We start from the raw sequence: 27,936 nt of genomic DNA, 5'->3' as shown, positions 1-27,936 counted from the left end.
TGCTTCTAAATTACAAAGCTTGCCAGTAGTAGGAGGTGAAACACACATGATTGTGACTCAGATCAGTTTATTGAGCACTTACTAGGTGCCACAAACTATCCTAAGTTACATTTATTATAGTAATATATATTAGCTATTTATTAATAGTCACTTGTTGCTAGTATTTTTATTTTGTGTTTGGGGAAACGAAGACTAAAGTAACTTCCCCACAAAGTTATAGTTTGTCTTAATAAAAGTTATAGTTTTTAATTTTTTAATGTTTATTTTTGAGAGAGGCCAGTGGGAGAGGGGCAGAGAGGGAGGAAGACAGAATCTGAAGCAGGCTCCAGGCTCTGAGCTATCAGCACAGAGCCCAATGTGGGGCTTGAACTCATGAACTGCAAAATCATGACCTGAGCCAAAGTTGGACGCTTAACTGACTGAGCCACCCAGGCACCCCAAAAGTTATAGATTTTAAAGGGCAGTGCAGAATTTTAAATCCAGGCATGAGATTCCTGAGTTTGTATTAACCACTAGTTTGTTGTGATACTTAGCAGAGATAATCTATATAAAATGCTCAGAATAATCTTTGACACAGAGTGACTACTCAACCATTTTGAAGCATCCCAAGTAAAAGTTCAATATGGATCTTTGTGAGACAGGCACTTGGCTCATTAAGTATTTTCTTTTAAAAGTCCAGTACTTTGAAATAAGTTTATTAAAATTTTTGTGTTCCCCGAACAGAACTATCTCAGCCTGTCTGGTAGGAATTAACCTGTTTGGTGGTGGTGGTTGGGGGGGCGGGGGCTGTCAGTTAACACTAATAGTCTTAAACCTATGGAGGTCAGAGAGGAGTCCAAGTTTCCTTGTTATGATATTGGAAGAGGTCCACATTCCTGGCATAGTTATTTTTCTGGCTACAACTTAACTAGGGCACTTCCTTCTGGACCTCAAGATCTATAATTATCTAAACTGTACACAACCTTTGGTGCAGGCTAAGGAAAGTTCTGTACTTGTTCTGTACCATCACAGACACTTTTAAGAAATGACCTCAGCTCTGGTCTCCTCGGCTTGGCAGACCTACAAAATGGTCATTTTGCTTGGGCTTTGACCACTGTCAACTTCAACTCTCTTCTCACTTTAATTCTGGATTTTTCTTAATGGGTTTTATTCTCCTACCTTGGCTCTGGGGAATAAATAAGAAGATGGATCACTTCTCTCAAACAAGAGTTCCTTGGTACTATAGATCTTAATATTGGAGCTATTTAATTTTTTTGAAATTTTAGATTTTCTTAAATATTTATTTTGAGAGTGAGAGAGACAGAGAGTGCTTGCACGAGCAGGGGAGGGGCCGAGAGAGAGAATCCCAAGCAGGCTCCACATTGTCAGCACAAGAGCCCAACATGGGGGGTGGATCTCACAAACAGTGAGATCATGACCTGAGCTGAAATCAAGAGTTGGACACTGGGGGCTCCTGGGTGGCTCAGTTGGTTGAGTGACTCTTAACTTGGGCTCAGGTCATGATTTCATGGTTTGTAAGATCGAGACCCACATTGGGCGCAATACTGGCAGCACGGAGCCTGCTGGAATTCTCTCTCTCTCTCTCTCTCTCTCTCTCTCTCGCTTTCTCTGCCCTTCTCCCCAGCTCGTGGTCTCTCAAAATAAATAAACTAAAAAAAAATTTTTTTTTAAATTACAAATAGAGTTGGATGCTTAACCAAATGAGCCATTCAGGTGCTCCAATATTAGAGCTACTTCTGTGAACATATTCCTCAATGAAGCTGACTGCTGTCTAGGATAGGATTAAAAATTTTTTTTAACTTTATGGGGCACCTGGGTGGCTCAGTTGGTTAAGCGCCCGACTTTGGCTCAGGTCATGATCTGATTTGTGAGTTCAAGCCCCATGTTGGGCTCTGCTGACAGCTCAGGGCCTGGTGCCTGCTTCGGATTCTTTGTCTCCCTCTCTCTCTGCCCCTCCCCTGCTCATGCTTTTTCTCTCTCTCAAAAATAAATAAACATTAAAAATTTTTTTTAAAATCTTTTTTAAGTTTGAGAGAGAGAGAGAGAGAGAGAGAGAGAGACAGCGTGAGTGGAGGAGAGGCAGAGAGGGAGACCTAGAATCCCAAACAGGCTCTGCACTAGCCTGTGCAGAGCCTGACACTGGGCTCAATCCCTTGAAATGTGAGGTCATGACCTGAGCCAAAACCAAGAGTTGGATGTTTAACCGACTGAGTCACCCAGGTGCCGCTAGGATAGGATTTTTAAATTTTGACAAATTGAATTCTGCCGGGAAAAGTAGCCAGCCCATAGCCTAAATAAATACTGCATCTCTTTAGAAAATGCCAGTTATGAGGAAAGGTGTCTACTTCTGAGTTTGGAAAAAGTAAGCTAGGTTTAAATGGCCTTTGGGACTATAGAAGATCTTTGTTAGGCTGTTGGGAATGGACTCTCACAAAGTCAGCAATGGTTCTTTCTTGTCATAGGTATGCCTTATCAGCTTGTAAAGGCCCAAACAAGGGATCTCTGGGCCACCTAAATTGAGGAGCGCCCTCCCTTCAGAAGACAATCTGCCAGAAGTCCCTGCCGAAAACTTCCACCCAGGTCTCTCCTACATCACTTCATTTGCTAGAATGAAATGGAGAGAAAAGCAGAAAAAGGCCAGTAAAGATAAAATTAATTTATTTGCCCTCACATTTCCGTGGGCCGCACCAGGCCCTGCAGTCCTAGAAGCATGCCCTGCAGCAGTGGGCTGGGGAGTCCAGTTCTCTGGAGTGCCTGCCTACTCCCTTGTCCGGAGCCGTGTTAAGTCGGCTTCTGGCTGATCCCAGCATCCCGCTCCCACATGCAAAGGTACGCAGGTCCACCTGCAGCCAACCCAGGCCTGTCTCTGGCAGTAAGGACAGGGCCCTTTGGGTGGCTACCACATTGATCCTTGGGGACCTGGGTGAGTGAGAGGGCAGGAGGGGTTCAGTGCAGAGAGCTGCTGTTCTGCTCTTCAAAGGCCATCTTGCCCAGGAGCTGGCTGTCCAACTCCACCCCACTCACAGGTAGCTGGAAGAAGTTCATTTCGGCTGCTAAGGCTGCCATGGCAGAAGGGTCCTGGCCAAACTGAGCTCGCAACATCATGTCCATTTTCTCCAGCCTCCTCTTGAGCCTCTTGGCTTCCCGCTCCCGGATGAGCCTGGCCTGCCTCTTCTCTGGGGTTTCATTGGCCCGCTTCAGCCTCATGGCTTCCCGATCCCGCTGCAGCCTGCGTGCCCGCTGCTCATCAGTCTCCTGCATGCGCTGCAGGCGCTTGGCTTCACGGTCCCTCATGCGCCTTACTTCCCGCTCCTCCGGGGTCTCATTGTCCCGCCGGCTTTTCTTGGCCGTGCGCTCTCGTTCCAGCCGCTGCAGCCTTACTTCCAGAGGCTCATTCTGTCGACGTAGGGCCCACTTGCGAACACTGGGGGTCTGTGCTTCCAGGAGCTTACGGTAGGCAGCACAATTGTTGCACACAAGCAGAATTCCAGCAGGGTACACTGGAGGACTGAAGGCAATGTCCTTCCCCTCAGCACTGGAGGGGCCCTCACTATGGGCTGGGGGTAGGGATTCCATATTAAGTACTTCAGGAAGTTTCTCGCTGGAATACAAAAATTTTGGATCGTTAGTGTCTCCTTCTAGTCTAGCTCAGGTATCTAGCTCTGACTTACTCTTGTCCTACTAGACCAGTTGCTCCAAGTGCACAACTAGGAGTCAGTTTGAGTACTTGGGAGACCTCTTCTAGCTCTCCGACTCCCCAGCTTCTCTGGGCTAGGGGGTCTATCAAGTTATAAAGCCCACCTGGAGTTGGACACAAAGCCAATGGCCAGGTGTCAGCTGGACCCCCACAAATACGCAGTTTTCATTCCAGCTGGCTGGTGGTGTTCCTAAGAGCCAGGCAGGGTAGTCCTCCTGTGGAAGCAGCAGTCCTTGAAGTAGAAGCTGCCTTTAGGGGAGTCCACTGGCTCAGCCCCTCCTGCCTTGGACGACTCTGCATTGTACCCTTGGCAAATGGAACTAGGACACAATTCACATAGTTCCAGTCTTCCTCGGACACAGTGGAGACTGTGTCCTCATATCAGGGGCCTCTTAGCACTTATTCCAGTGAACTTTATTATGAATGTTCTTGGACTGCTCCCCCACCCCTATCTCTTATGAAAATATTATCCTGATAGAGGAAAGAAATGGGAATTCATTTCTCTTTGGGGATATCTAATGGAATGGGCATATTTACTAGGTTCATTACTTTTATTTCCATGGAGTCAAGGGTCATTTGCCTTTGCATTACCTATCTCTAGCCTTTGTTTTGATTTGGGAAAGCAGAACCCACACCCAGTAATTTGTTCCCAGACCGAGAGGTTTAGGTGGCCAGCTAACCTGTTAAACGTGGCATGGCTGGTAAAACGGGCTCCACACACAGCACAGTTAGACCTCTGGTCCTCCGAGTGGATTAGGAGGTGACGACCCAAGGACCCTGGGGAACTTAGGGCCCGGCCACAGACAGGACACATATAGCTCTTGGCGCTCACCACTGCTGCAGTGTGCTGCAAAACAGAGCCTTAATCTGTCAACTCATGCAACCTTTAAGATAAGTCATACCCACTTAGAAGCTGCTTTCTAAAAAATGTCCCCTTTCCTTAGTCTAAGAACAAGGGATTTGCAACAATTCTCTCCGTTAAGCACCTGGAAAAGTAAGAGTCTTGTGTTAACAGGCCTTTAGAAGGGCCAGGCCGTGCCGATTATTGTTCAGATTTCATTAGCTTGAGTTTTGACTATGTTCTGGAACGTGCAGCTGGCCTGATGAACAACAGGGCTCCAGAGAAAGAGCCCTCTTCAAAACCTGCAAAGAACTCATGCTTGGGATAACTTCTATCTGCTTGCCTCACACTGTGCAGACACAAATGCACGGTAAGGAGGCAATGAAGGCCAAGTGTAGAAACTAGCTAGAAAGACTGGTATCCAAAAGAGATTTTGTCCTGCCTTTTCTTCAATCTTTTCAAAACAATCTTCTAAAGAAATGTGTCTGTTTGTTAACCAACTACCTTTATGGTAAAGCTCAGGCTGCCATGTGTGCTGATGCCTTTCTAATATAGATCACAAGGCAAAGGTGCTCTGTGATTAGATCATGGAAAAAAGAGCACAAAAGCTCGTGTTCTTCCGATCCCTTCATTTACACTTTCTCTAGTATAACAGAAACATTTATGTGAACTCATTTTTTTCCTCTTTAAAACAAAGCCCTCATTATTAATGGATCTTAGTTTCGATTTAACTATTTAAATATGCATTAAGTAATTTGGGAAAAAAAATTATACTTAAGTTTTCATAGGGTGTCTGCCTGGGAACCGACAACGGTTTTACCCAACATATCCCACTTAGTCTCTAAAATGTTCTGGGGCCTGGAGTGGACTCTTATTGGAAGCACCAGCCCAAGGTTCCTCTGGGAGCTGGAGGCAAAGGCTAACCAATAAACAAGCTGCTGACGCTCGTGTTCCGGAGCAAGTGGCTCCCCAGCCCATACCTGGTACACATGAGCAATCAGCTGCTCGCGGCTCCCACAGTCTAGCTGGCAGAGGGGACACTGGCAGAGTCCAAGTAAGGGGTCAGAATTCAAGTTCCCCGTGACCTGCAATTCAACAAGTAGGCAATTCATTAAGACTGTTTACCACTCTTTTCCCTGACCCTACTTCTTTTAACAGGGTATCCTGTTAAAAAGAACACAACCTGGTATCACATGTTATTCTTAGGTTTCCACTATGGACTGAAAGAAAAAGTAATAGGGCAAGGGAATAAAATTTGCTCCTATCTTTATTTCCTCCAAGGCTTCCTGCCATGAGGGCATAGGCTGCCCCAGGGACAGCTTCTCTGTTTTTTCCCCTAAGGTTAACTCTCTCGGATTAGCTTCCTTCCGGCTGTCCTTCTTGCAGGAATCCTCAGGAAACAATTTAGTGAGAAGATGGCACCTCAGGTAACACTCTGACTTAAATTTGCAAGCATATTCGAGAGTACACTTCAGGAAGTCAGCCGACAGTCTTGCAAAAGTGGATATTCCGTCTGGAAAGAAGTGGGGGAGCTGTACCTCAGTTAGTGACATGTGGGTGGACAGGAAAGCTGGTGTGATGAGAGTTGTGTCTGAGGTTTGGGTAAATGGAGCTGTGGAGGAAGACGGGCTTCACATGAAGGTCCAGGAGACCATCAGGCATCAGGGCTGAGCAGAAGGGTCGGGGGGGTTCCTGGACTCAGGAACCATTTGTCACTTGCCTCATGCTCTACCACTTCACTCCCACCAACAGGCTGCTCCACATTTTCTAACTCTTTTTCCACTTTGACCACCCCTCCATCTTCCTCTGATGTGTGGGAAGAGACTTCATCTTGTGTGGTCTCCTCTTCATCACCCTCACTGTCACCTAGAACACACAAATTGGTCACTAGTTCTGATTTTTGCATAAATAGGCCTTGAGTTGCTTTCCACCTTAGAGTTTGTAGCTATAGTGAAAACATTTTCAGATCTTCCACAACAGAGTTTATATCAATGAATAGTTTATTTAGTTGGATAGTGGATACAAATCATGTTAAGTGAAAGAGCTGCTAGCTCTTATTTATAATGCCATTTGCACACTAAAGAGAAAATCTCAGGCAAAACCATTAGACAATGGTTATTGGGCCCTGTATGTTATCATAAAAATAATTCTTCTTACATGATTCCCAAATACCTCATACTTCAAATCATACCTCCTATGCACCTCACACCATGCTCATTCATTCCCACAACACATCACCTCTGACCTACCCACACTTCTCACTGATTTTATTACTTACTTTTCTCCATAACACCCTGCATGATTTTTCCATGGTATCACATACACTATTCTATTCTGTGTCCCACTAATCTCTTCTCTCCCAAAAAACCCCAAGGCACACAGAGAAACAAGGAAGTTTTTCCTTCCTCTTAATCAATAAAGGAGATAGTAGTCAATTAGTTGAAAATAATGTCTACTTTATAGGGAAAAGTTTGTTCAGTCCAGTGGAAAAAACAGCACAGCAACCAACCTCAGGCCATTTGTTGTGGTACCTGACTCAGTGGGTTCTTACTCTGCTAGTAACTCAGGATTCCAGGCTAAATAAATCCATTGTTTACATTGGTTCTTTGGATTATCTGACGGATAACTGACTGCATTAAGTGGAGGGAACAGGACATTCTTTAGGATGAAATACAATTTCTTATAACTAAAGTAAGAATTGAGTTTATTTTCATTTAGGGGGTAGGATGTGGCTGTGGGGAGGTCTACTTGTGGCTGAGGGGTCTGCAAAATTTTTGTGGGTTGATTTTTGTTCCCTCATTATAAAATACATAGAAAAGAAAAAGATTTTTTAAAAACCACGATAATAATAGGGAGTTTGTTCTGAAAGGGAAAAAAAGTACGAGTACCTTGAAGATCACAAGAGGAAGCCAAGCCTAGGGAAGCTGTCAGACTCCAACCCTATCCCAACCACCCTTAGATTCGGGATTCCTGGGCCTGACTGTGAGCAAGAGAAAATACAGGGTAGACTGTCACCTGTGAGACTCAGCTTTCCTAGTTACAGTGCTTCTTGTCTTCTCTCTACCACCCCTCATGTAATTTTTAAATCCACCAGTATCTGGCAAAACTAGTTACATTCTTTGTCTTCATAAGAAAATCTAACCAAATCATCTGCTAGTAGTTATGTGGGTCTCTGTTAGATACTCTGCTTGGTTGGTGGACTGGATTTGGGCCCTGGAAAGATCTATATCATATGTATGCCTTATTCCCTAGCCCAAAGCTTTTGTGGGAATTTATCTCAACGATGCAGGATTTGAATAGATTAAATCATACCATATTTTCTCACCAGTTTATCCAGAGTACTTGTAAACTTAGTCTAAGACACTACTGTATCAAACACACTATGTGACTGATCAAAAATCCAAATATAGAATTCCAAAGATTTAAAAAAAAATAAGTATGCCATCTAGAGGGATGATGCAGCTTTTCCAGAATGGAAACCTATTAAACTTTTATAGATGTTGCCATTCCTATCCTGTTATTCAAACTGGTGGCTCCCATAGGTTTTCTAAAAATCTTTGGGTTTTTCTGTACCTGAGCAACTAGATGTTAATTTTTTTTTTTTTTTTTTTTGCTAAATTATTAATTTGAGTGAAAACTAGTTCCTAGAAGGCCCCTGAATTCTTTCCCTCTTTGTTATTCTTTAATCCCAAATGTAGAAAAAAATTAAAAATGTCACTCTGAATTGACAGTAATAATATCCAATATCAGATGGATGTGATTAGTAAAGTATGGAAATCATCCTAGGAAATTTGTATTTCAACAAATATATCTCAAAATGTATTTGTTCAGGCAGGTCATGGAACAGATGATCCATCAGGCTCAGTTAGTTACCCATCACTGTCTTTTCCATCTCCTTCCAGGGATCAACTTAGGACTTGGTGTAGAAAGACATTGCCTTTAGCACTTTATTGCTTTTCTAAAAAAAATAACTTATTCTTTTAAAAGTAGTCTCTTTGCCCACTGTGGGGCTCGGACTGAGATCAAAACTCGCATGCCCTGCAGAGTGAGCCACCCAGGTACCCAGACTTCAGCATTTTATATGATGCATAATCTCATTAGTAAGCAAATCCTCTTGTGTGACATTCAAACTGGGTCCTCAAGCAAAAATTTCATTAATGCCACTCTTATATTTTGTTAACTTTAAGTAAATAGATTCTAGGAGACAGGGATTATTTTCATTTCACCTAACCCAGGGACTGCTCCTGTACAAATGATCTCTATACCCGTCTATCATAGTCATCACAAACCTATCTGTGTATGGCACTGTATCAAGTACTGCAGTCCATGAGTTAAAAAAAAATATAATGCCAAACCTGTCCTCTCCCTGGATAAGCAAATGCTCATACACCTTGGAACACCTTTGGGAACACTGAGGATCCACAAATCTCTTTCTTCATGTCTTCCTCCCAACCCCCATGCACAATCCCCAGAGCACACACACTCTGATAATTCTTCTCCCATTGCCCTGAGTCATTACCAGAAGGTGCAGAACTCACTGCTACTGGAGTCCTGATCTCTTAGTTGTTGGATAGCTTGTCGCTGACTGCCAAGGTCTCCAGGAAAATCAGTTTTCATCATCGCCTGGCGGGCTTGCTCTTCTAGCCCAGCAAATACTTGATCCCCTGGTGGTCACAAGGAAAAACAGTCAGGCCACCAGCTAGACAGCATATTCCAGGCAAGCTGGGTGGAAAGTCAGACCATTCAAAGTTGGGAGACAGGCAGGTACCCTATTGTGGGGTCATCCATCTCTTAGCTTGCTGCCTCCTGGAGTTTCTGGGCATGGCTACTCTTCCTGGGCAGTGAGCCAGATGCTCTAGAAAGCATCACTTGCTTAAATCCTCCCAATCCTGACTCCTTTCAAAAGGTAATCAATTGCTACTTAACAAATTTAACGTCAGAATATCAATTCCACGGATAACTTACCATCAGGATTGGGGAGACAGAGGCAGAAGAGGCAAAGTGATGGGATAATACAGATAGGGCAACAAATGTGGGCACAATCTCTGAATCTTAGTATACTAACATTACGGCCCTGACTCAGAGTTCATCTCTGACTATAAACAAGTGCTTCAAATAATCCTTCCAAAAACAATCTCTCTAATCTCATCTTTCATCCACTCCCCTTTCGAGAGATACTTTGGAAGTTCTGCCTTGATTTTCTTTGTCTACCAGAATTAGCCACAAGCAAATCAACAACTGGTTGAATAACAGACTAAATGGAGAACAGATAATATATGAACTCATTTTTGCTGAGGAACAAACTTCCTGAAACATACCAACTAATTTGCAAGAAATAGTATTTTATCTAGTCTCCCTGGTCAATGAGGTATTTTTTCCTTTTTCTTTTTTCATATGGGGTATCCAAAAGCCCAGGACCATCCTTGATTATGCATTCATTTGCAATGAACTCTGCCTAGGATCTTTGTGGTTATTGAAGAGTTAATATTTAAGTGCTCTTTTATTTCCAAGAGGCCAGGCATTAGGAGAAAAGAGAATTGGGTTTCTTGAGGTTTCCATTATCTCAGTCAGAGTGGAAACTACAGTTCCCACTCCCAGCCACCAAGAGAGAATAAAAAGCCCTAGTGAAATGTCTGACAACAGGCCAGGCACTTTCTTACTGAAAAGAAAAAAGGAACATAAACAGGTTCAGGTTCCAAGACAGGATACAATGCGGCAGGAGAAATGGTCAGTTGACCTGTGCTATCAGTCCTTGGACGATGAAAGAACTGATGTAAAGGAGGCTTCATGTGATTCACTTTGGCATTTGTTCAGCAAAAATTCAGTGAGCACCTAGATGCTAAGTGCTGAACACTAATAACTACTATTTGGCATATCCTGGATCCAGGCTCTAAGCTAAGTGCTTTATAGTTGTTGTTGTTGTTGTTTTTAAGTTTATTTATTTATTTTGAGAGAGAGGGAGAGAGAATAAGCAGGGGAGGGGCAGAGAGGGGGACAGAGGATCTGAAGCAGGTTCTTTGCTGAGAGCAGAGAGCCTGATGAGGGGCTCGAACCCATGAACAATGAGATCATGAACTGAGCCGAAGTCAGACACTTAACCGACTGAGCCATCCAGGTGCCCCAGTGCTTTATAGTTTTTATCTGAATTCTCTGCAAAACTCTATGTGGTAGGTATTCCTACACATATTTTACTTAAGAGAAAACTCAAGTCTATAGAACAAAGTATTCAAACCCAGGTGTGTACAATTTTAATATCCATATTTTGAAACTGGTTTTTAGCAGTGATGTAAGCAGTTAAAAAAATTTTTTTTAACGTTTATTTATTTTTGAGACAGAGACAGACACAGCATGAACAGGGGAGGGTCAGAGAGAGGGAGACACAGAATCTGAAACAGGCTCCAGGCTCTGAGCTGTCAGCACAGAGCCCGACACGGGGCTTGAACTCACTGACCACGAGATCATAACCTGAGCCGAAGTCGGCCGCTTAAACGACTGGAGCCACCCAGGCACCCCTGATGTAAGCAGTTTAGATAGTTCACCAGAGTTGTGCTGCTGAAAACAAACACTTGTCTCTGTGTGAGAAGAATGGCTCTGATCCTAGTGATAATGTTACCTTCGAACCACAAGAAACTGATGCTACACCTCAAAGATCAAAATAATGTTCTTAGGGCCAGTAAATGACAAAGGGACCCATCATTTCGATGGTTCTGATACCCTATGAGGAGTTACCATGCCGGGGCCAGAGTAACTAGTACTGTGGCTACTCTGATTGCTACTGGGAATGGGAGTAGAGGTGGCAAGGGTTCAAGTGAACTTCTAGCCCCAGAGCACTCAAGTAAAAGAAAAATAAGCTGCCTTAAGTCCATTTCCAAAATATCAAGATCATAAACTGGACATAAATTACTGCAAGGAAGAACAAAAAAAAATTCTGTGTTATAGCACCTTCTCATCCTTCTTTGCAGAAGTAAAATATTTTTCTTCATGGTGGTTCCACTGTAACCACAAGACCATGGCCAACTGGATTAGTTACTGAATTCTTCTGGGTAGATGCATGCTTTTGGACCTGGAAACCGTGGGTAGAAATGGCACTGAGGAACACGTCATGTACCAACATATGATTATCAAAGGGTAGACCACTCTCATCAGTGATACTTCGCATCTCTAAAGAAACCTACCCAGAAAAAAACTAGGTTTATAACATATGAAGAATACACTTTTTCCCCCCTTAATAGGTAATTGCATTGCATTAGTAGAAGGGCATCTAAAAGGATAAATACCTCTCAAGATCTACCAGTGATTCAGTTTAGACCCACCAACTTGAGCTGAAAGTTTTTGTCTATTGATATTGTCTAAATATTTGGGCCTTCACGGAACAGAGAAGAGTTAATTCCATACAACGTCTTTATCTAGGACTTTTGCTGGCAATCTCACTTAGGATAGTTAGAATACATTAATTGTCATTCCCTTTTGGCAGTTTGGTTCTATTCCTGACTCCTGGAAAGGGCTAAGGTAAACCTTATTCCTTAAGGCCATTCTTATCTTAAACATTGACAGAAAGCAAAATATATAAAAACCATTAAAAAAGCGATTTGGGCATATCATGATCTTCCAGTAGGCCCTATATACCTAAGCTGTAAATCTGACTGCCCAGAATTATCCTTTCATAAAAAGGTAGTGATATCTGCTAAAAGTATGTCATAGTAACTCAAATATAATGTGATCCATAGAAATACTGGCACTTGAGAAATGTTATACAACAGCCTGCTTTTCTTTTTTTTATTAAAAATTTTTTTTTAACATTTATTCATTTTTGAGAGATACAGCATGAGTGGGGGAGGGACAGAGAGAGAGGGAGACACAGAGTTGGAAATTTGTCTGCTTTTCTAATGTAGAATTATTATTTCCTTCTATCTTGAAACTATTGGAATAGGTTAAAAAAACACTCAGTTCTCTAGATATTAATGTAGGGCAACCATCTTATTTAACATGGGTATTTATTTGTCTATTAATAGTTAAGAACAAGTAATCTAAGCTCTACAGTAAAAAACAAGGTGCTACCTCTTCTTTTTTTTTGGTATGAAATCAAGATACTGTTTGTCTGATTTGGCTAAGGTGTTCCAGACTAGACAAGAACAAGGCCATCCAAGCAAGTCTGTAGAACAGAGGAGAAGCCTGGGATAAAAGTTACTAGAAAGGCAAAGATTTTACAATTCTCTTTCTTGAGTCATTGGTGCAATTAAACACATGCAATTTCTGGCTGACTGAAATTAAAGAAAGCAAAGCAGCTGAAAAATATTCCAACAGAGCAGAAGTCAAATGCAGAAAAAATGAGCTAGTCTTGGGAGTGAGGGGCTTAGGATTCCATTCCAGCTGACAGTCTCTGTGACCCAAGGTGCTACCACAGGCCGGGAACATAGCCATTTACTTCACAAGGATGTTGACAGAATGAACGAGGACAAAACAAGTTGTGTTTTTTGGAAGAGAAGGCACTTTAAAGGCTTTTTTTCCTACTTCTCTGTAAAAGCTGAGAAGCTTTTATTGAAATTCAAAGTTTTTAGTCTTGTATGTACTTTTCAATCTGAAAACAAAAGTCTCTGAAGAAAGAGTTCTCCTTTTCTTAGTGGTTTGCTTGGCATAAACACATCAAATGAGAGTGTACAAGGGACTCTATTTTCAACCTCTCTAGAAAACAGCTGACAGAAACTTGTACTCAGAAGGAGGTGAGATGAGGAAGGAGGGGCAGAAGAAGGTCTAATACCCCTCAGCAGTTTCTCTGAAACCAATAATTCTGGGCTTTTATTCCAAAAGCTCTGTATCAAATCTATTAATGAACTGAGCAAACTACAAGAGTACATGTGGATGTTTCTGGGGAAAGGAGAGATCATGATGGTAATTCAGATACAGAGACAGTCCTGAGGAAAGCCAAGTAAATGCCAGTGCATCCTGCCCGCTGGCTTCTCAAGTGGATCTGATAAATGCTGCCAGGCTACAGCAGTGGGATCCTTCCTTCCTTCCTTCCTTCCTTCCTTCCTTCCTTCCTTTTTTACGTTTATTTATTTATTTGGGGTGTGGGGGGCAGAGAGAGAGGGAGAGAGAGAATCCCAAGCAGGGTCCACAAAGTCACTGCAGAGCCTGACATGGGGCTTGAACCCACAAACCATGAGATCATGAAGTGAACTGAAATCTAGAGTCGAAAGCTTAACGGACTGAGCCACCCAGGCACCCCTACAGCAGTGGGATTCTTAATATACTCTTTTAGGTGGGCTCTGAGTTTCATGACACAATCTTCTTCCCAGAAGGCAGATGTAATGGAGCTCAGCCATTACTCAAGTGCCGACTGGCTTTAACATTTCAGCAAAGCTTCTGCAGACATTCTTGCCTCCCAGACCTTGAGTCCATTCCACTTATTTTAAATAGATAAGCAGCATTAAATTCAATACATTTGATTGGTTCCATTTCACTGCAAGGGAACAGGAGACTCAAGCGGTCAGAAGACTGAAACCACCTATTTCTGCCTGCCACTTTTGTCATGGGCAAGGAGAAAATGCTGTTTAAAAAAAAAAAAAAAAAAAAAAAGACGCTTCAGTCCCCAAACAGTAAATAAGCACAAAGTCCTGAGACACCAGCAAATCTCAGTGTCTTTTCTTCTTTAGTCAAGCTTAGTCTATTACCTGAGAAGCCTTCATGGTTCCCCATCCAAATACATCTCTGAAAACAGTCCCTCCCTGGGGGTCTGCTTTTTAGTTGCAGCTGAACATTTCTGTTCATGGCCCTCATAATGGTCACTTCCTCAGAGCCCGCACAGCCCCACCCATTCCACCACAATATGATATTGACTCGGCTCTGGAAACTGCATTTCTGCAGCTGTGGATGTGTAATACTCTCTTATCTTCTCCATGGCCTGTTTGTCCATCTGTTTTCTGACCCAATACCAACTCACCCTGGGTTCAACTATGGTGGGAGGAGATTCAGCTGATGGATACATACAAGCCTAGCTTGTACATACAAGGCCATACAAGCCATACATACAAGGCCATACAAGCCTAGCTTCCCTTGGCCTTATCACAATCAGGCCATCATTCCCTGCCACCTACTCTCCTTAAATCTAACCAAGTCTCTTTGGACAGATGGCTTAAAAAAAAAATTTTTTTTTTAATGTTTATTTTTAAGAGAGAGAGAGAGAGAGAGAGAGAGAATGAGCAGGGGAGGGTCAGAGAGCGAGGGAGACCCAGAATGTGAAGCAGGCTCCAGGCTCTGAGCTGTCAGCACAGAGCCCGACATGGTGCTCAAGCCCACAAACGGTGAGATCATGACCTGAGACAAAGTCGGACGCTCAACTGAGCCACCCAGGCGCCCTGGACAGACGGCTTTTTTAAGTAAACACCCAACTCCTATGACCGCCTTATTTGTGAACCCATCTACTAAGAATACCTTTCCTTCCCTGCCTTCTTGGGGTCACATCTATGTCTTTTACTGATATTTGTTTTCAATCAGAGAGGAGAAGACAACCCTACTAAACCTCTGTGTTGGATCAAGAAATGTCTCTCTTGACAATCTTCACATTCAGGCCCACTACATTTTATTGTTGTAGCATCAATTTCTAAACCCTTCCTAAACCACTCACTCACCTTTATACTAAGCAGACTTCCACATCCACCTATTCCAGAACATACTCCTAGAAGCATCCAACTTGTTCTCTTCTACAACTTTTCCAGGAGTTAAGTTGAAGAATTAATTGTAAATGAAGGTGTGCCACCCTAATCTCATTATAAAATATTCAAGTCCCCCTAATTCCTCTGTTCCTACTATTTCTTCTCTCACTCTTGAAATTACCCAATAAGAAAAAAAAAAAAAAAAAAAAAAAATTTAAAAAAAAAAAAAGGCGCCTGGGTGGCGCAGTCGGTTAAGCGTCCGACTTCAGCCAGGTCACGATCTCGCGGTCCGTGAGTTCGAGCCCCGCGTCAGGCTCTGGGCTGATGGCTCGGAGCCTGGAGCCTGTTTCCGATTCTGTGTCTCCCTCTCTCTCTGCCCCTCCCCCGTTCATGCTCTGTCTCTCTCTGTCCCAAAAATAAATAAAAAACGTTGAAAAAAAAAAAATTAAAAAAAAGAAATTACCCAATAAGATAAGGTACAGAGTGCCTGGTATGCAGGATATTTTTAATGAACTTTAGTCCTCTTATCTTAACTCTTTGACGAATCTACCCTCATATGTAGAAGAGTGTTTTCCTTCAAAATAACCGTTAAGTATTATTTCACTGAATTCTCTTCGGATGCTGCTGTACTTTATTTGGTCAGTCCTCAATAATAAAAGGTGCTATGTGACTCTTTTTTAAACATTTGGGTGACGATAGATAGACATATTAAATGTTAATTTAAAAGGCACTTTGAACATCCTTTATAAGCAGTGCTAGAAGTAAAGAGGAATAGCAGGAAATACAAATGGGACATAGTCTCTGCCCTCTAGAATTTTACAGTCTAATTACTGAAATAAAACATACATACATACAAAACCGCTGAGAAACAATGCAAGGCAATAATGCATACCTAGTTTTCCTGTTATTAGTCTTTCTCTCATGTGATCCATCACACAAACTGCTTAGTAGTCCTGACACACTGCATTCTAAATGCCCCTCCCCTTCTCTGCCTGAAAACCCTTAGTAGCTCCTTATAGTCCACAGTATGAACTTGGCCTGAGTTTTACATCTCCAAACTCATGTCCTAGAATATCTGGATAAATAAAACATCTGCTTCATACAAAGTCTCCTTATCCCCTGAACGTGTGCTTTCCTTCTTTTATCTTTGCTCACATAATTTTCCCTACCTGATTTTACCTCTTCCTTCTTCCTTTTTTAAAAATCCACTTCCTACCTTCTAAGGCCCAGTTTAAGCTCACAGTCTAGGGCCTTTTCCATGAAGCATTCCCTTGCTACTTCAGTCTATGGAACTCCTTCCTGTTCTGTAGTACACACAGTCTTAGCATCCCTATATGGCACTCAGCATATACTATCTTGTGTTTTTAGATATTATTTTATGTATCTGTGGCTCCACTATAGTCTTATATATCCTTATGGTGTTTTACAGTCCTGGCATCTAGCACAAGGCTTTGCACAGATATCCTATAAATGTCTGTTAATGTGAATACTAAGGATGAATCAAGTGCACTTACTCCTAAGACAGGTTTCTAATACTTCCTCCAGCAACCAGACACACTTTAAACCCATCACGTTCAACCTCTTTAACCCTTTTTTCCTACACAAATTAGTGTAAGCATCTCACCTAAATTGAGATTACTCTTTCATTTCAACCCTCAATGTTCCCAGGTTCCAGAAGACAAAACCCAATACTCACAGTGAACTTTATTTGGATTTGTCTGTTTCCGACGGGACATGTTTTCCTGATCCAAAAGTTCTGGCCTTTCCCAGTTTCACAACTGGATATGTTACTACTTCCTTGCAGGGTGCTGACCTACAATAAAAAACATATTGTTACCACGTGCCATTTTTCCCAGAAATTAGACAAAATTAAAGATAAAAAGACTTTTAAAAAAGTTATTGAGCATATAAAACTCACCAGTTATAAATAATTGAACTACTTAAAGAAAGAAAGAAATGGGGGCACCTGGGTGGCTTAGTTGGTTAAGCATCCAATTTGGGCTCAAGTCATTATCTCACAGTTAGTGAGTTCAAGCCCCGCATTTGGTTGTGTGCTGACAATGCGGAGCCTGCTTGGGATTCTTCCTTTCTCCCTCTCTCTCTACCCCTTCCCCACTCGTGCTTTTTCTCTCACTCAAAATAAATAAATAAACTGAAAGAAAGAAAGAAAGAAAGAAAGAAAGTAAGAAAGAAAGAAAGAAAGAAGGAAATTTCTAGCACAACATCCAGGTCCCAAGAAGTTTAGGAAGGGACTCCTTCAAAGGATTTAGAGAATTCTACTCTAAATCTATCTGTGGAATCCAGAACACTGTTATGTGATCATGATCAAGATCACCAGATAGAAAAGGAAGCAAAACACTTAGGTAACAGTTTTAGAAGCACTGCAGGCTCAAATGGATAACCCCCATGAATGTAAAAGGAAGCAGATGGAAGCTAAAGAGGGTGGCAGCTCACATGTTACACGCCCACTGGAAGTCAAGCCCTGCAATCTGCACAAATGGGAACCTCCAGATGTTTTTTCAAGAAGTTATCTTGCCTGGAGGTGACAAAGCACCACATCCCTGCGAGACAGGAAACATCTCAAAACTTTTAGGCATCTATAAATGAAATCAGCACAGGAAATAGAGCCTCTACCTAGCGAGGTAGGCACAGTACTAGGCACTGTGGATGACAGGGCACTGAACCAAATCAGGCTTCCAATGTTGAAGATGAGCTCTCACCAGAAGAGCCAGATGCTATCCACACTGTTGAGTATTAATTCAACATTCCAGTGTGGAATATCAACCTGGCCCTGCTCACATGCTCTGGAGTGGCAAAGTTAATAACTTTAGTGCCTCTTTTTAATCCGGCCTCTGTGTAGCAAAGAGATCAGCTCCCCAAAGAGAACAAAGAGAAAAGCTCCCCAAAGGAAACATGCTGCAGAGACCTGCATCTGCTTCCCTGAAACTGGAGGGAACAGATACATAAGGCTGGAGGTTCCTGGTTAGTTTCTAAGAAAGACTTTCCCAGCAGTAAGTGTTGTTAAAGAGTCTGAAATGGATTAGTAGTGAAAACTGAAATTTTCTATGAAAGGCACAGTGAAGTTGTATGGAAACCAATTTGACAATAAATTTCATATATTGAAAAAAAATAAAATAAAAAAATAAAAATAAAAAGAAAGGCACAGTGAATAAACAGATTAAAAAAAGAGATTCTCTTCCCTACCAAGGACAAGAATATGGATTTGGTCACCCTCTAAGTTTTCTTTCACTTCCTGCCCTTTCAAATTGTACTTATACTGAATAAGCAAGTAGTTTAATGCCTTAAGAGGCATTCTGAGAGGCTACTGCTAGCTATACTCTGCACTCCAGTTAGTGAAGACTCATCTCCTGTTATGCCAACTAACTCCTCCATGTAGCTAGAAAGGATCTCAGACCTGTAATCAGATCCTGCCTCCCCTTACCAAAAGAAAGAAACCGCAAATGGCAAAGACAGGCCTCCACAGGAAGTGGCAAAGGAAGCAGCTTTCAGGCAGTCTTCTATCATATCTGCATATCAAACACAGTTCTTTTTCAGACCTTTAATTAAAACAACAACAACAAAAAACCAGCTTCAAATGTATACAGTAAAATCAATTTTAACTAGTTAGAGGGCACTTTCTGTGAGCTAATGCTAATGGTATGTATTCTCTGTTCTAAGTTTTGTTTGCATAGATCATTTCTTTCCAATCAAGTAGTTATTAGCATAAGCAGTGAAGGAATATTCACTTTGGGTCTTTTCCTGTGGAATCATAAAATGGAAAGTTGAATGAAATGCACATTATCATTTTCTCCCAACATTTGTAGAGCTACACCTCTCTATTATATAAAGAAAAATGAAATATTAACTAATCTTTAAATTTTCTCCTAATCAAGATCAGAAATTGAAACTGTGTGATAAAGGTAATGAAGATCCTTCTGAAGGAAGGCCAAATAACTTGAGACATGCTCAATTCAGATCATCTTGGTGAGGCAACAGTTCAATACTGAAGCTACAAGTCAGAAACAGAGATGAGCATCTGCATATTGAAATAGGCAGTATCCACTGCATCTCACAATCCTCCTAGCGGCCAAATGGGGAACTGACCAGATGGTACCCAATGGGACTTCACACCTGAGGGATTACGTGAGGGGGGGGGGGGGGGGGATAAGCAAATACCCTCCTCTACCTCAAAAAAAAAAAAAAAGTCAGTGGGTCGTGGACTCAATAAGGAAATAAATAAGAAAAGACATACATACATACATACATACATACATACATAAATGGCAATATAAGTGCATTCTTGACTACATAGCAAGATCTCAGAGGTTAGACGACCGTTTTATGGGCCATAAAAGGTAATAAAATTCATAGACGCGTTGCCCTAAAGATCATGCATTCAGTTCTTCTTTTAACACTGCCTCAGTTCCCAAGACTGAATCTGAAACTAACACAAAAATGTAAATGGAGAGCCGCCTGAACATCACCACCATCTGGAAGAAAAAACGGAATGGGAAGAAAGTAAACGGTGAGGTTCAGGTTTACAAGGGATTCTACGTAAAAAGGAAGGAAGCTTTGCCTTTACAACGAGGTTAAGAGTCCTTTGGAGGGAGGCCAACATCGCCCCTTAACATTGTCCCTGCTCTCCCACAGGTGTTAGGTTGCAGCTTTCAGGACACACCACAGACTTTAGCATGGGGGAAAAAAACAAAAAGAGCAGGTGAAATCCAAGCTTTAAGAAAAGAGGGTGCACTCCCACCTCCAGCTCTGGTGCAGTTCCCACGGAGCAAAGTAAACTCGCCCGAATCCCAGTGATTTGTATCTGCCAAAAAGGAGAGGACGAGAAAGCTGGTCACGTAGCTGCCTCACTGTTCACCCTGTTCCCACTTTCTTTGGTCTGGAGAAGGTGTACAATCAGCCGAGATGGTCCCTCTGGCTTCGATCTTCTGAGCACAGGTAGATACCCAGGAATTACCGACAAAAGCCAGAGGTCTTCCGAGGCGGCTCAGACAAACCCTCAGACGACACAGTCTTCTCAGAAATCTAAATTTAGAAGCCGTTCTGCGAGACCGCGACGCGGGACTGACACCCGGGTCTGCACTCCCACGCCCATCCTCCTCCTCCCCCGGCTCCACCCCAGCCTGTCAGACGCCGGGGCCGCCCCGGTAGTGCCCGGCCCAGCCCGACCTGGGCCCACCGCGGGAGGGCGGCGGCGCGGACGCCCCTCCCGCGCCCGAGACCGCCAAAGGGACTGAAAGAGGAACGGCCCGTGGGGAGCCAGCCGGGTCCGGCCTCGTCTGGGGAACCCGGCGCAGGGGGAGCGTCGGAGCCTGGGCTACCCCCGCCCTCCGGCCAGAGCGAGCACGAGCCCCCTCCCCAGACACAGACAAAAGGACCGACAGCGGGCGAACAAGGGAGAGAGCGGGGAGCCCCTGCATCCTCAGCCTACCCCCGGAGGAAAGGAGACGGGGGTCTTTTTACCCGGAGCCTCGGCGCACCGCGGCGCGCCGCGTCCCTGGGCCCCGCCTCCGGACAGACGGACCGCCGGACAATGGGCCCCGGGCCGCAGCTCGGGCCGGCCGGGCCGGGGCTCTCCGGGACCGAGCCCCGGCAGGCGGAGGGCGGTTTCGGGCCGAGCCGGTGGCGGGGAGCCGAGGGGCGGCGCTGCAGACGGACAAAGCCAACGGCAGACAGACAGACGGAGGGGGAAAAGATGGCGACGCGGGCGGCGGGAGCGCGCTGCTCGCGCACCCGCAGTGAGTGGGGCGCGTGCACGAGCCTCTCCTCTCTCCCTCCCCCCTTCTCCGGCTTGGTCCCCCTCCCCGCTCCCCAGGCGCGCGCCCGGCGGTGTGGGCGGGGCTTGAGGAGCGGGGGGTCTGGAGAGGCGGGACTAAAGGAGCATCCAATCACAGACTTTGGAGGGGGGCCTCGCCTCCATCCTGGCGCCCCGGAGACCACCCAGCCTCGCCCCCTCTTTGGTCTTTCTTCAGCCCCGTCAGCACCCCCCAGCAACCTAACCTTTCCTGGACCTGTGAACTCCACCCTGACAGTCAGCTCCGATCCTGGTTTCTTACCTCACCTTTGAGTTCAGCCACAAAACCCACATCCCCCAACCACAGCTCCACCGCAGGCTCCCCCTCTGCTTAGCCCAACCTTAGTCTCTCCCCCAACCCAAACCCTCTTCTCTTGCTTTCCCCGACGCTTCACGGTTTCTTCGTCCGCCTAGACATTTAATGTGTACCCAGACCTAGGGGCCACAGGCCTTTGTAGGGGGGGCCACGTTCTGCTGTCCGAACTTCAGAGGAGAAAAATCTTTAGACTTCAGGAAAATCTTTAGATTTATTTTAGGCATTTAAGTCTCCAACATGCTTCTTAACTAGTAAAATAACAGTAGCTGTAGACCTAGGGGCATAGGATATAGAATAGCACAGGATATAGAACAGAGTAACTTTGGCACTGTTACCACTTAAGGGGCATTTGAGGCAATAGAAAGTGGTTAGATTCACTTCCTAATAAGACACCTCCTTCCCTTGTCATCATCCCTGCTTCTTCACTACTTTGTTTCCTTCCTCTTATTCTGTCTTCTTGTAGAACGCCTAAGCTTGCCTCTGACAGAGCTTACTTGAAGTAGGGAATGCGGTGAAAAGCAGATGGGATCTGGTAAGAGCAGATCTAGCCTGGAGTCCCAGCTCTGCCACTGACCAGCCTGGTGGCTTTGGACAAGTCCCTATTCTGAACCTCTGCTTCCTGAAATGTAAAATGGATAATAAGGTAATAATTCCTAACCTCTATTCTCATAGGGTTGTTGTAATCATAGGATTAAGTAAAATGAAGATATGAAAGTATTGTGTAAGTAGTTCTTGTGCTTCCTGGCCCCAGGAAGGCAGCAGAGCTAATGTTTTTAAAGCAACAAGGCCTGGTATTTGCATAAAGGACTCTTGCAAAATGTTCTTCCCATAAATCTCCAGTGAGATGATATCATTGTCTGCATCTTGTGTTTAATGTGAGAGAATGGCTGTATTGAAAGAACTTCGTACTTCACAAGTGTGTAGTAAAGAGTTTCATTCATTCATTTATTTATTGTGGCTGGGATATTTAAGTAGAAATTATTCTTTAATTTCATTTAAGGAGACATTTTAATTCCTAAGTAGCCAGAAAATGGAATATTCTCATCTAACTAGAAGGTTTTTAGACAGTTTCATATCAGAATGCAAGCTGAAGGAATGCCTGGGTGGCTCAGTTGGTCAAGCATCTGACTCCTGATTTCAGCTCAGGTCATGATCTCACCGTTCATGAGTTCAAGCCCTGCATTGGACTCTGAGCTGACAGCACAGAACCTGCTTGAGATTCTCTCTTTGCCCCTCCCCTCCTTCTCTCTCTCTCAAAAAAAAAAAAAAAAAAGTGCAAACTGGAATAAATTGCACTACTAGGTATTTACCCAAGGGTTACAAAAATATTAATTCAAAGAAATATATGCATCCCAATGTTTTTAGGAGCATTATCAACAATGGCCAAATTATGGAAAGAGCCCAAATGACCATTGACTAATGAATGGATAAAGAAGATATATATACACACACACTGGAATATTACTCAGCCATCAAAAAATAATGAAATCTTGCCATTTGCAATGACATTGATGGAGCTAGAGAGTATTAGGGTAAGTGAAATAAGTCAGAGAAAGACAAATACCATATGATTTCATTCTCATGTAGAATTTAAGAAACAAAACAAATAAACATGGGGAGGAGAGAGACAAAGCATAAAACAGACTCTTGACTATGTAGAGAAGAAACTGATGGTTACTGGAGGAGAGGTGGGTGAAGGGATAGGTGAAATAGGTGATGGGTATTAAGGAGGGCACTTGTGATGAGCACCAGATGTTGTATGTAAGTGTTGAAGCACTAAATTCTACACCTGAAACTAACATGTGCACTAATTAGAATTTAAATAAAAACTTGAGGAAAAAAAGAATGCAAGCTGGAATATACACTGGCTTTTATACTTAACAGTAATTCCTAATGAGCTGAGACTGAGAGATGCAAATATAGCTTTATTAGGTCACTCTAAAGTTGACATAGATGATATTTTCTTTTAAAAAATGTTTATTAAAAAATGTTTTTTAATAAAATGCTTATTGGGGTACCTGGGTGGCTCAGTTGGTTAAGCACCTGACTTTGCTTCAGGTCATGACCTTGCATTTGTGAGTTTGAGCCCCCTACATGGGGCTCCACACTGACAATGCAAAGTCTGCTTGTGATTCTCCTTCTCTGTCCCTCTTTCTCTCTGCTCCTCCCTGACTTATGCTCTCTCTCTCTCGCTCTCTCTCAAAATAAATAAATAAACTTTAAAAATATTTATTTTGAGTGAAAGTGAGAGAGAGAGCGGGGAGGGGCATAGAGAGAGAGAATCCCAAGCAGGCTCTATGCTGATAGCTCCTCAATGCAGGGCTCAATCCCATGGATGTGAGCTCATGACCTGAGCTGAAATCAAGAGTCGGAAGCTTAACCCACTGAGCCACCCAGGTGCCACAACATAGATGATGTTTTCAACATGAAAAAAGCAAGGAGATAAAACATTAGGAGAAAGTCTCCAGTGAAATTTCTTGGCCTCATCATTAAGTTAGTATGTGAAGCTGGGCAGCTTGTTCTGATTCCTTGAGCTGCAAATAAAATAGGATCATAATGCTATTCTTATAACCCCCCTGTGTCTCCGATGTGGTGTGACTCAGGGTTATAATCAAATAAGGGAAAAATTACTAAATAAGGAATTAGTTTCTTTTTCCTCTGTTCTCACCTAAATTTGTGTATCTAGAAGACTTTTTCATTGATCATTTTCGGCTTCATTTTTTATTTCTACTTTCCCAATCAACTCACAGAGCTGTGCTATTCTTTTGCCATTTCAACCCTATAAACTTTTCCTTGAAATAGCTTCCTAATCTGTTTTATATTTACGGGCTTCTACAATGACCTTGTTAGGGCTTTACATTACAACTGCGTTGGTAAGATAATTTTAAAAATTCATTTAAAAACTTATTAAGATGGAAAATTTTATTAAGATATAATTCACATACCATGAAATTCACACTTTTTGAGAGGGAGTAAAGATTTTATTTTTAAGTAATCCCTCACCCAACATGGGGCTCAAACTTACAACCCCGAGATCAAAAAGTCTGCTCTACCAGCTGAGGCAGGCAGGAGTCCCTGAACTGCACACGTTTAGAGTGTGTATTTCACTGGTTTTTAGTATATTCACAAGGTTGTGCAACATCACCATTATCTAATTCCAAAACATTTTCATTGCCCCAAAAAGAAACTCCATACTCATTAGTAGTCATTCCCACTTTTCCTCCGCCCCTCCCCCATATCCCTTGGCAACCACTCATCTACTTTCTGTCTCTGTGGATTTGCCTTTCTGGATGTTTCACATAAATGGAATCATACAATATGGGGCCTTTTGTGTCTGTTCCTTTCCCTTAGCAGAATGTTTTCAAGGTTCATTCATGTTATAGTATGTGTCAGTACTTCATTCCTTTTTTTATTTTTTAAAAATTTTTTGAGTAAATTCTACCCCTAATATGGGTTCTAACTCATGACATTTGGGGTCTAACTCATAACCATGATCAAGGGTCACATGCTCTACAAACTGAGCCAGCCAGATGCCCCAATACTTTATTTCTTTTTATGGCCAAATAATATGACAGTGTATGGATGTAATACATTTTATTTCCATTTACCAGTTGATGGATATTTGTGTTGTTTCCACTTTCAGGCTATTTTAAAAAATGTTGCTGTGAACATTTGTGTATAATTTTTGTATGAACATACGTTTTCAATTCTCTTAGGTATATACCTAGGAGTGAAATTGCTGGGTCATATGGTAACTCTATGTTTAACTTTTTTGAGGAGCTGCCAAATTGTTTCCCAAAGTGCCTGCATCATTTTATATTTCCTACCAGCAATGTAGGTGGGTTCCAATTTATCCACATCCTAGACTATACTTGTTACTATTTTTCTTTTTCACTATAGCCATTGTAGGGGTATGAAGTAATATCTCATTGTGGTTTTGATTTACCTTTCCCTGATGGCTAAAGATGTTGACCACCTTCTTATACATGCTTATTATTGACCATTTGGAGAAGGTTTTAGCAAGACATGGGCTCAATGACACTTTCCACAGATATTTACTTTCATGTTTTGAACAAAGTTGCAATAATGTCAACTATTCCGAAAGTTTTCCAAACACACTATGCTACTGAGGGCATGGGGAAATAGAAACTCTCATACATTGGTGGCAATGTAAATTGAACTACCTCTTTCAAGGGTGATTTGGCAATATCTATTAACATTAAAAATATACCTACCCTTGATCCAGTTCTGCTTCCGGGAATTTACCTAATAAATACAATCCATGCAGGCCAATATCTAGTCATTGCAGCATTGTTTACAGAGGCAAAATATTGGAAATAATCTAAATTCACATCAATAGAACAGTGTTAAAAAATTATAGTATATGTATATATTGGAATATTATTCAGCCCTTTAAAAGAATGAGAATTATTGAAAACTGCTGATATGGAACAATCTCCAAGATATATATCTTAAAATTTCTCTTTATTTTTATTTATTTTTGAGAGAGAGAGAGAGAGAGAGAGAGAGAGACAGAGTGTAGGTGGAGAGGGGCACAGAGAGAGAGGGAGACACAGAATTGGAAGCAGGCTCCAGGCTCCGAGCTGTCCGCACAGAGCCCGATGCAGGGCTCTAACTCACAAACCTCAAGATCATGACCTGAGCCGAAGTCAAACGCTTAACTGACTGAGCCACCCAGGTGTGCCTCCAAGATGTATATCTTAATGTATGTTGCAGTACAAGTTATAGGTTACCATAAATAGTATGCTAGTAGTACATGTGTAGAAGAAAGGCATATATATTTATATAGTTTTATGTGCCCATATCACTGGAAGGATTTTGAAAGCATTAAACATTATCTGTTTAATACACCGTTCTAAGAGCTTTTTGTAATTAGCACATTTAAAACAATTTTATTAAGGTAGGTGGTGGTATTCCCATTTTACAGATGAGGAAACTGAGGCACAGAGAGATTAAGTAACTTGCTCTAAGGCACCAGAATCTGGTAACAACAGTTCTTCTATTTCTAGGGTGAGGGACTAAAAGACTAAGGGGCAAAGGATGGAGATTTAGTGTTTACTGTAAATCTTTTTCAGCTGTGTGTGTGTGTGTGTGTGTGTGTGTGTGTGTGTGTATTGCTGTTTATGCATTACCGTAAAAAAATTTATTTTAAAAGTTTATTTGCACCATTAGGAAAATGGGCAAAACCTATAATGAGCACACTATTTACAAGCTAGTCAATCTTACTAATGTTCAAAGATATGCAACTTAAAATAATTTATTAGTTTCAAAAAGATTAGAAAGATTGACAATGCCCACAGTTGGGGAGTATGAGGAAATGGGCATGCACATATACTATTACTAGGAGGATAAAATTATAGAACCTTCTGGGAGAACTGTCTGGTAACAGGTTGTACTAGTTTGCTAGGGCTGCTTTAACAAAGTCCCACAAACTGGGTGGCTTAAACAACAGGAATTTATTGTCTCATGATTCTGGAGGCTAGAAGTTCTACATCAAGGTATTAATAGGGTTAGTTCCTTCTGAGAGCTATTAGGAAGAATTGGTTCCAGGCCTCTCCTGAAAGCTTCTGGTGGTTTGTTGGCAATCTTTGGTGTTTCTCAGTTTGTAGATGCTTTGCTTTTGCCTTCATCTTCACTTGGTGTTCTCCCTGCATGTGTGTCTATCTCCAAATTTCACCTTTTTATGGGACACAAGTCATATTGGAGTAGGGCTGTCTCGAAGGACCTCATTTTAATTTGACTACCTCTGTAAAGACCCAGTCTCCAAGTAAGGTCACATTCTGAGATACTGGGGGTTAGTATCTCAACATACGAATCTGGAGGGGGGTGGGGACACAGTTCAGCCCATTACGTGGGCATCAAAAATTTAAATATGCATACCCTTTGACCTAGCATTACCACTTATGGGAATCTGTCTTGAATAAATAGTCTGAGGAAAAATAGTCTGAAAGTATTCATATATATATTTAGAACAATATTCATTATAGTACATTACAGAACATTACTGGAATCAGCCTAAGTATCAATAAGAGATAATTGGCTAAATAATGGTGTACCTGCTTCCATTGTTAAAGATGGATCTATATGTATTGACAGGAAAAGATATGCAGAATGGAGTGTGTGGCTGGCTCAGTTGATAGAGTATGGGACTCTTAAGTTCTAGTTCCATGTTGGGTGTAGAGATTACTTTTTTTTTTTTTTTAATGTTTATTTACTTATTTTGAGAGGGTGGGAGGGGCAGCGAGAGGGAGGAAGAGAGAGAATCCCAAGCAGGCTTCATGCTCAATGTGGAACCCAATGCAGGACTCAGTCCTATGACCATGAGATCATGACCTGAGCCAAAGTCAAGAGTCAGACACTTAACTGACTGAGCCACCCAGGCGTCCCTGTAGAGATTACTTAAAAATAAAAACTTTAAGTGTCTGACTTTGGCTCAGGTCATGAACTCATGGGTGGTGGGTTCGAGCCCTGTGTTGGGCTCTATGCTGACAGCTCAGAGCCTGGAGCCTGCTTTGGATTCTGTGTCTCCCTTTCTCTCTGTTCCTCCCCCACTTGCACTCTGTCTCTCATTTAAAAAAAATCTTTAAAAAATGATATACA

The 27,936-nt window shown here is 42.5% G+C and overlaps 1 protein-coding gene across 7 annotated transcripts; it reads right to left on the bottom strand.

The window, feature by feature from the left end:
• Positions 1-2,641: 2,641 nt before the first annotated feature.
• Positions 2,642-20,782, bottom strand: ZNF821 (zinc finger protein 821). Of its 7 annotated transcripts, XM_078438941.1 has the most exons (10): positions 20,669-20,782; positions 19,947-20,009; positions 18,633-18,717; positions 16,887-17,003; positions 11,481-11,601; positions 9,077-9,202; positions 6,259-6,404; positions 5,519-5,623; positions 4,378-4,544; positions 2,642-3,601 (listed from the first exon to the last, which is right to left on the bottom strand). In XM_078438941.1, exons 6-10 carry the CDS (start codon positions 9,156-9,158, stop codon positions 2,947-2,949), a joined length of 1,155 nt encoding a protein of 384 aa, XP_078295067.1. In that variant the 5' UTR covers positions 9,159-9,202; positions 11,481-11,601; positions 16,887-17,003; positions 18,633-18,717; positions 19,947-20,009; positions 20,669-20,782; the 3' UTR covers positions 2,642-2,946. The 7 variants fall into 7 exon arrangements, with proteins under 7 accessions (XP_078295067.1, XP_078295065.1, XP_078295064.1 ...); XM_078438939.1 differs by lacking the exon at positions 11,481-11,601 and having other exon boundaries at positions 18,633-18,747; XM_078438938.1 differs by lacking the exon at positions 11,481-11,601.
• Between the last annotated feature and the right edge of the window lie 7,154 nt (positions 20,783-27,936).

This window comes from Panthera onca, chromosome E2, assembly GCF_046562875.1.
Source record: "Panthera onca isolate mPanOnc1 chromosome E2, mPanOnc1 haplotype 2, whole genome shotgun sequence".
Taxonomy (NCBI): domain Eukaryota; kingdom Metazoa; phylum Chordata; class Mammalia; order Carnivora; family Felidae; genus Panthera; species Panthera onca.
Note: the sequence above shows the minus strand (reverse complement) of the source record. Positions and strands in the feature narration are given on the sequence as shown.

Coding starts and splice junctions, on each gene's coding strand:
- ZNF821 (XM_078438939.1), bottom strand. CDS start 16,926: ATGTCCCGTCGGAAACAGACAAATCCAAATAAAGTTCACT. Junction 6,405..9,076: donor AGATCAGGACTCCAGTAGCA/GTGAGTTCTGCA, acceptor TGTGTGTTCTAG/GTGACAGTGAGGGTGATGAA. Junction 3,602..4,377: donor AGCCATGCCACGTTTAACAG/GTTAGCTGGCCA, acceptor TTTGTATTCCAG/CGAGAAACTTCCTGAAGTAC.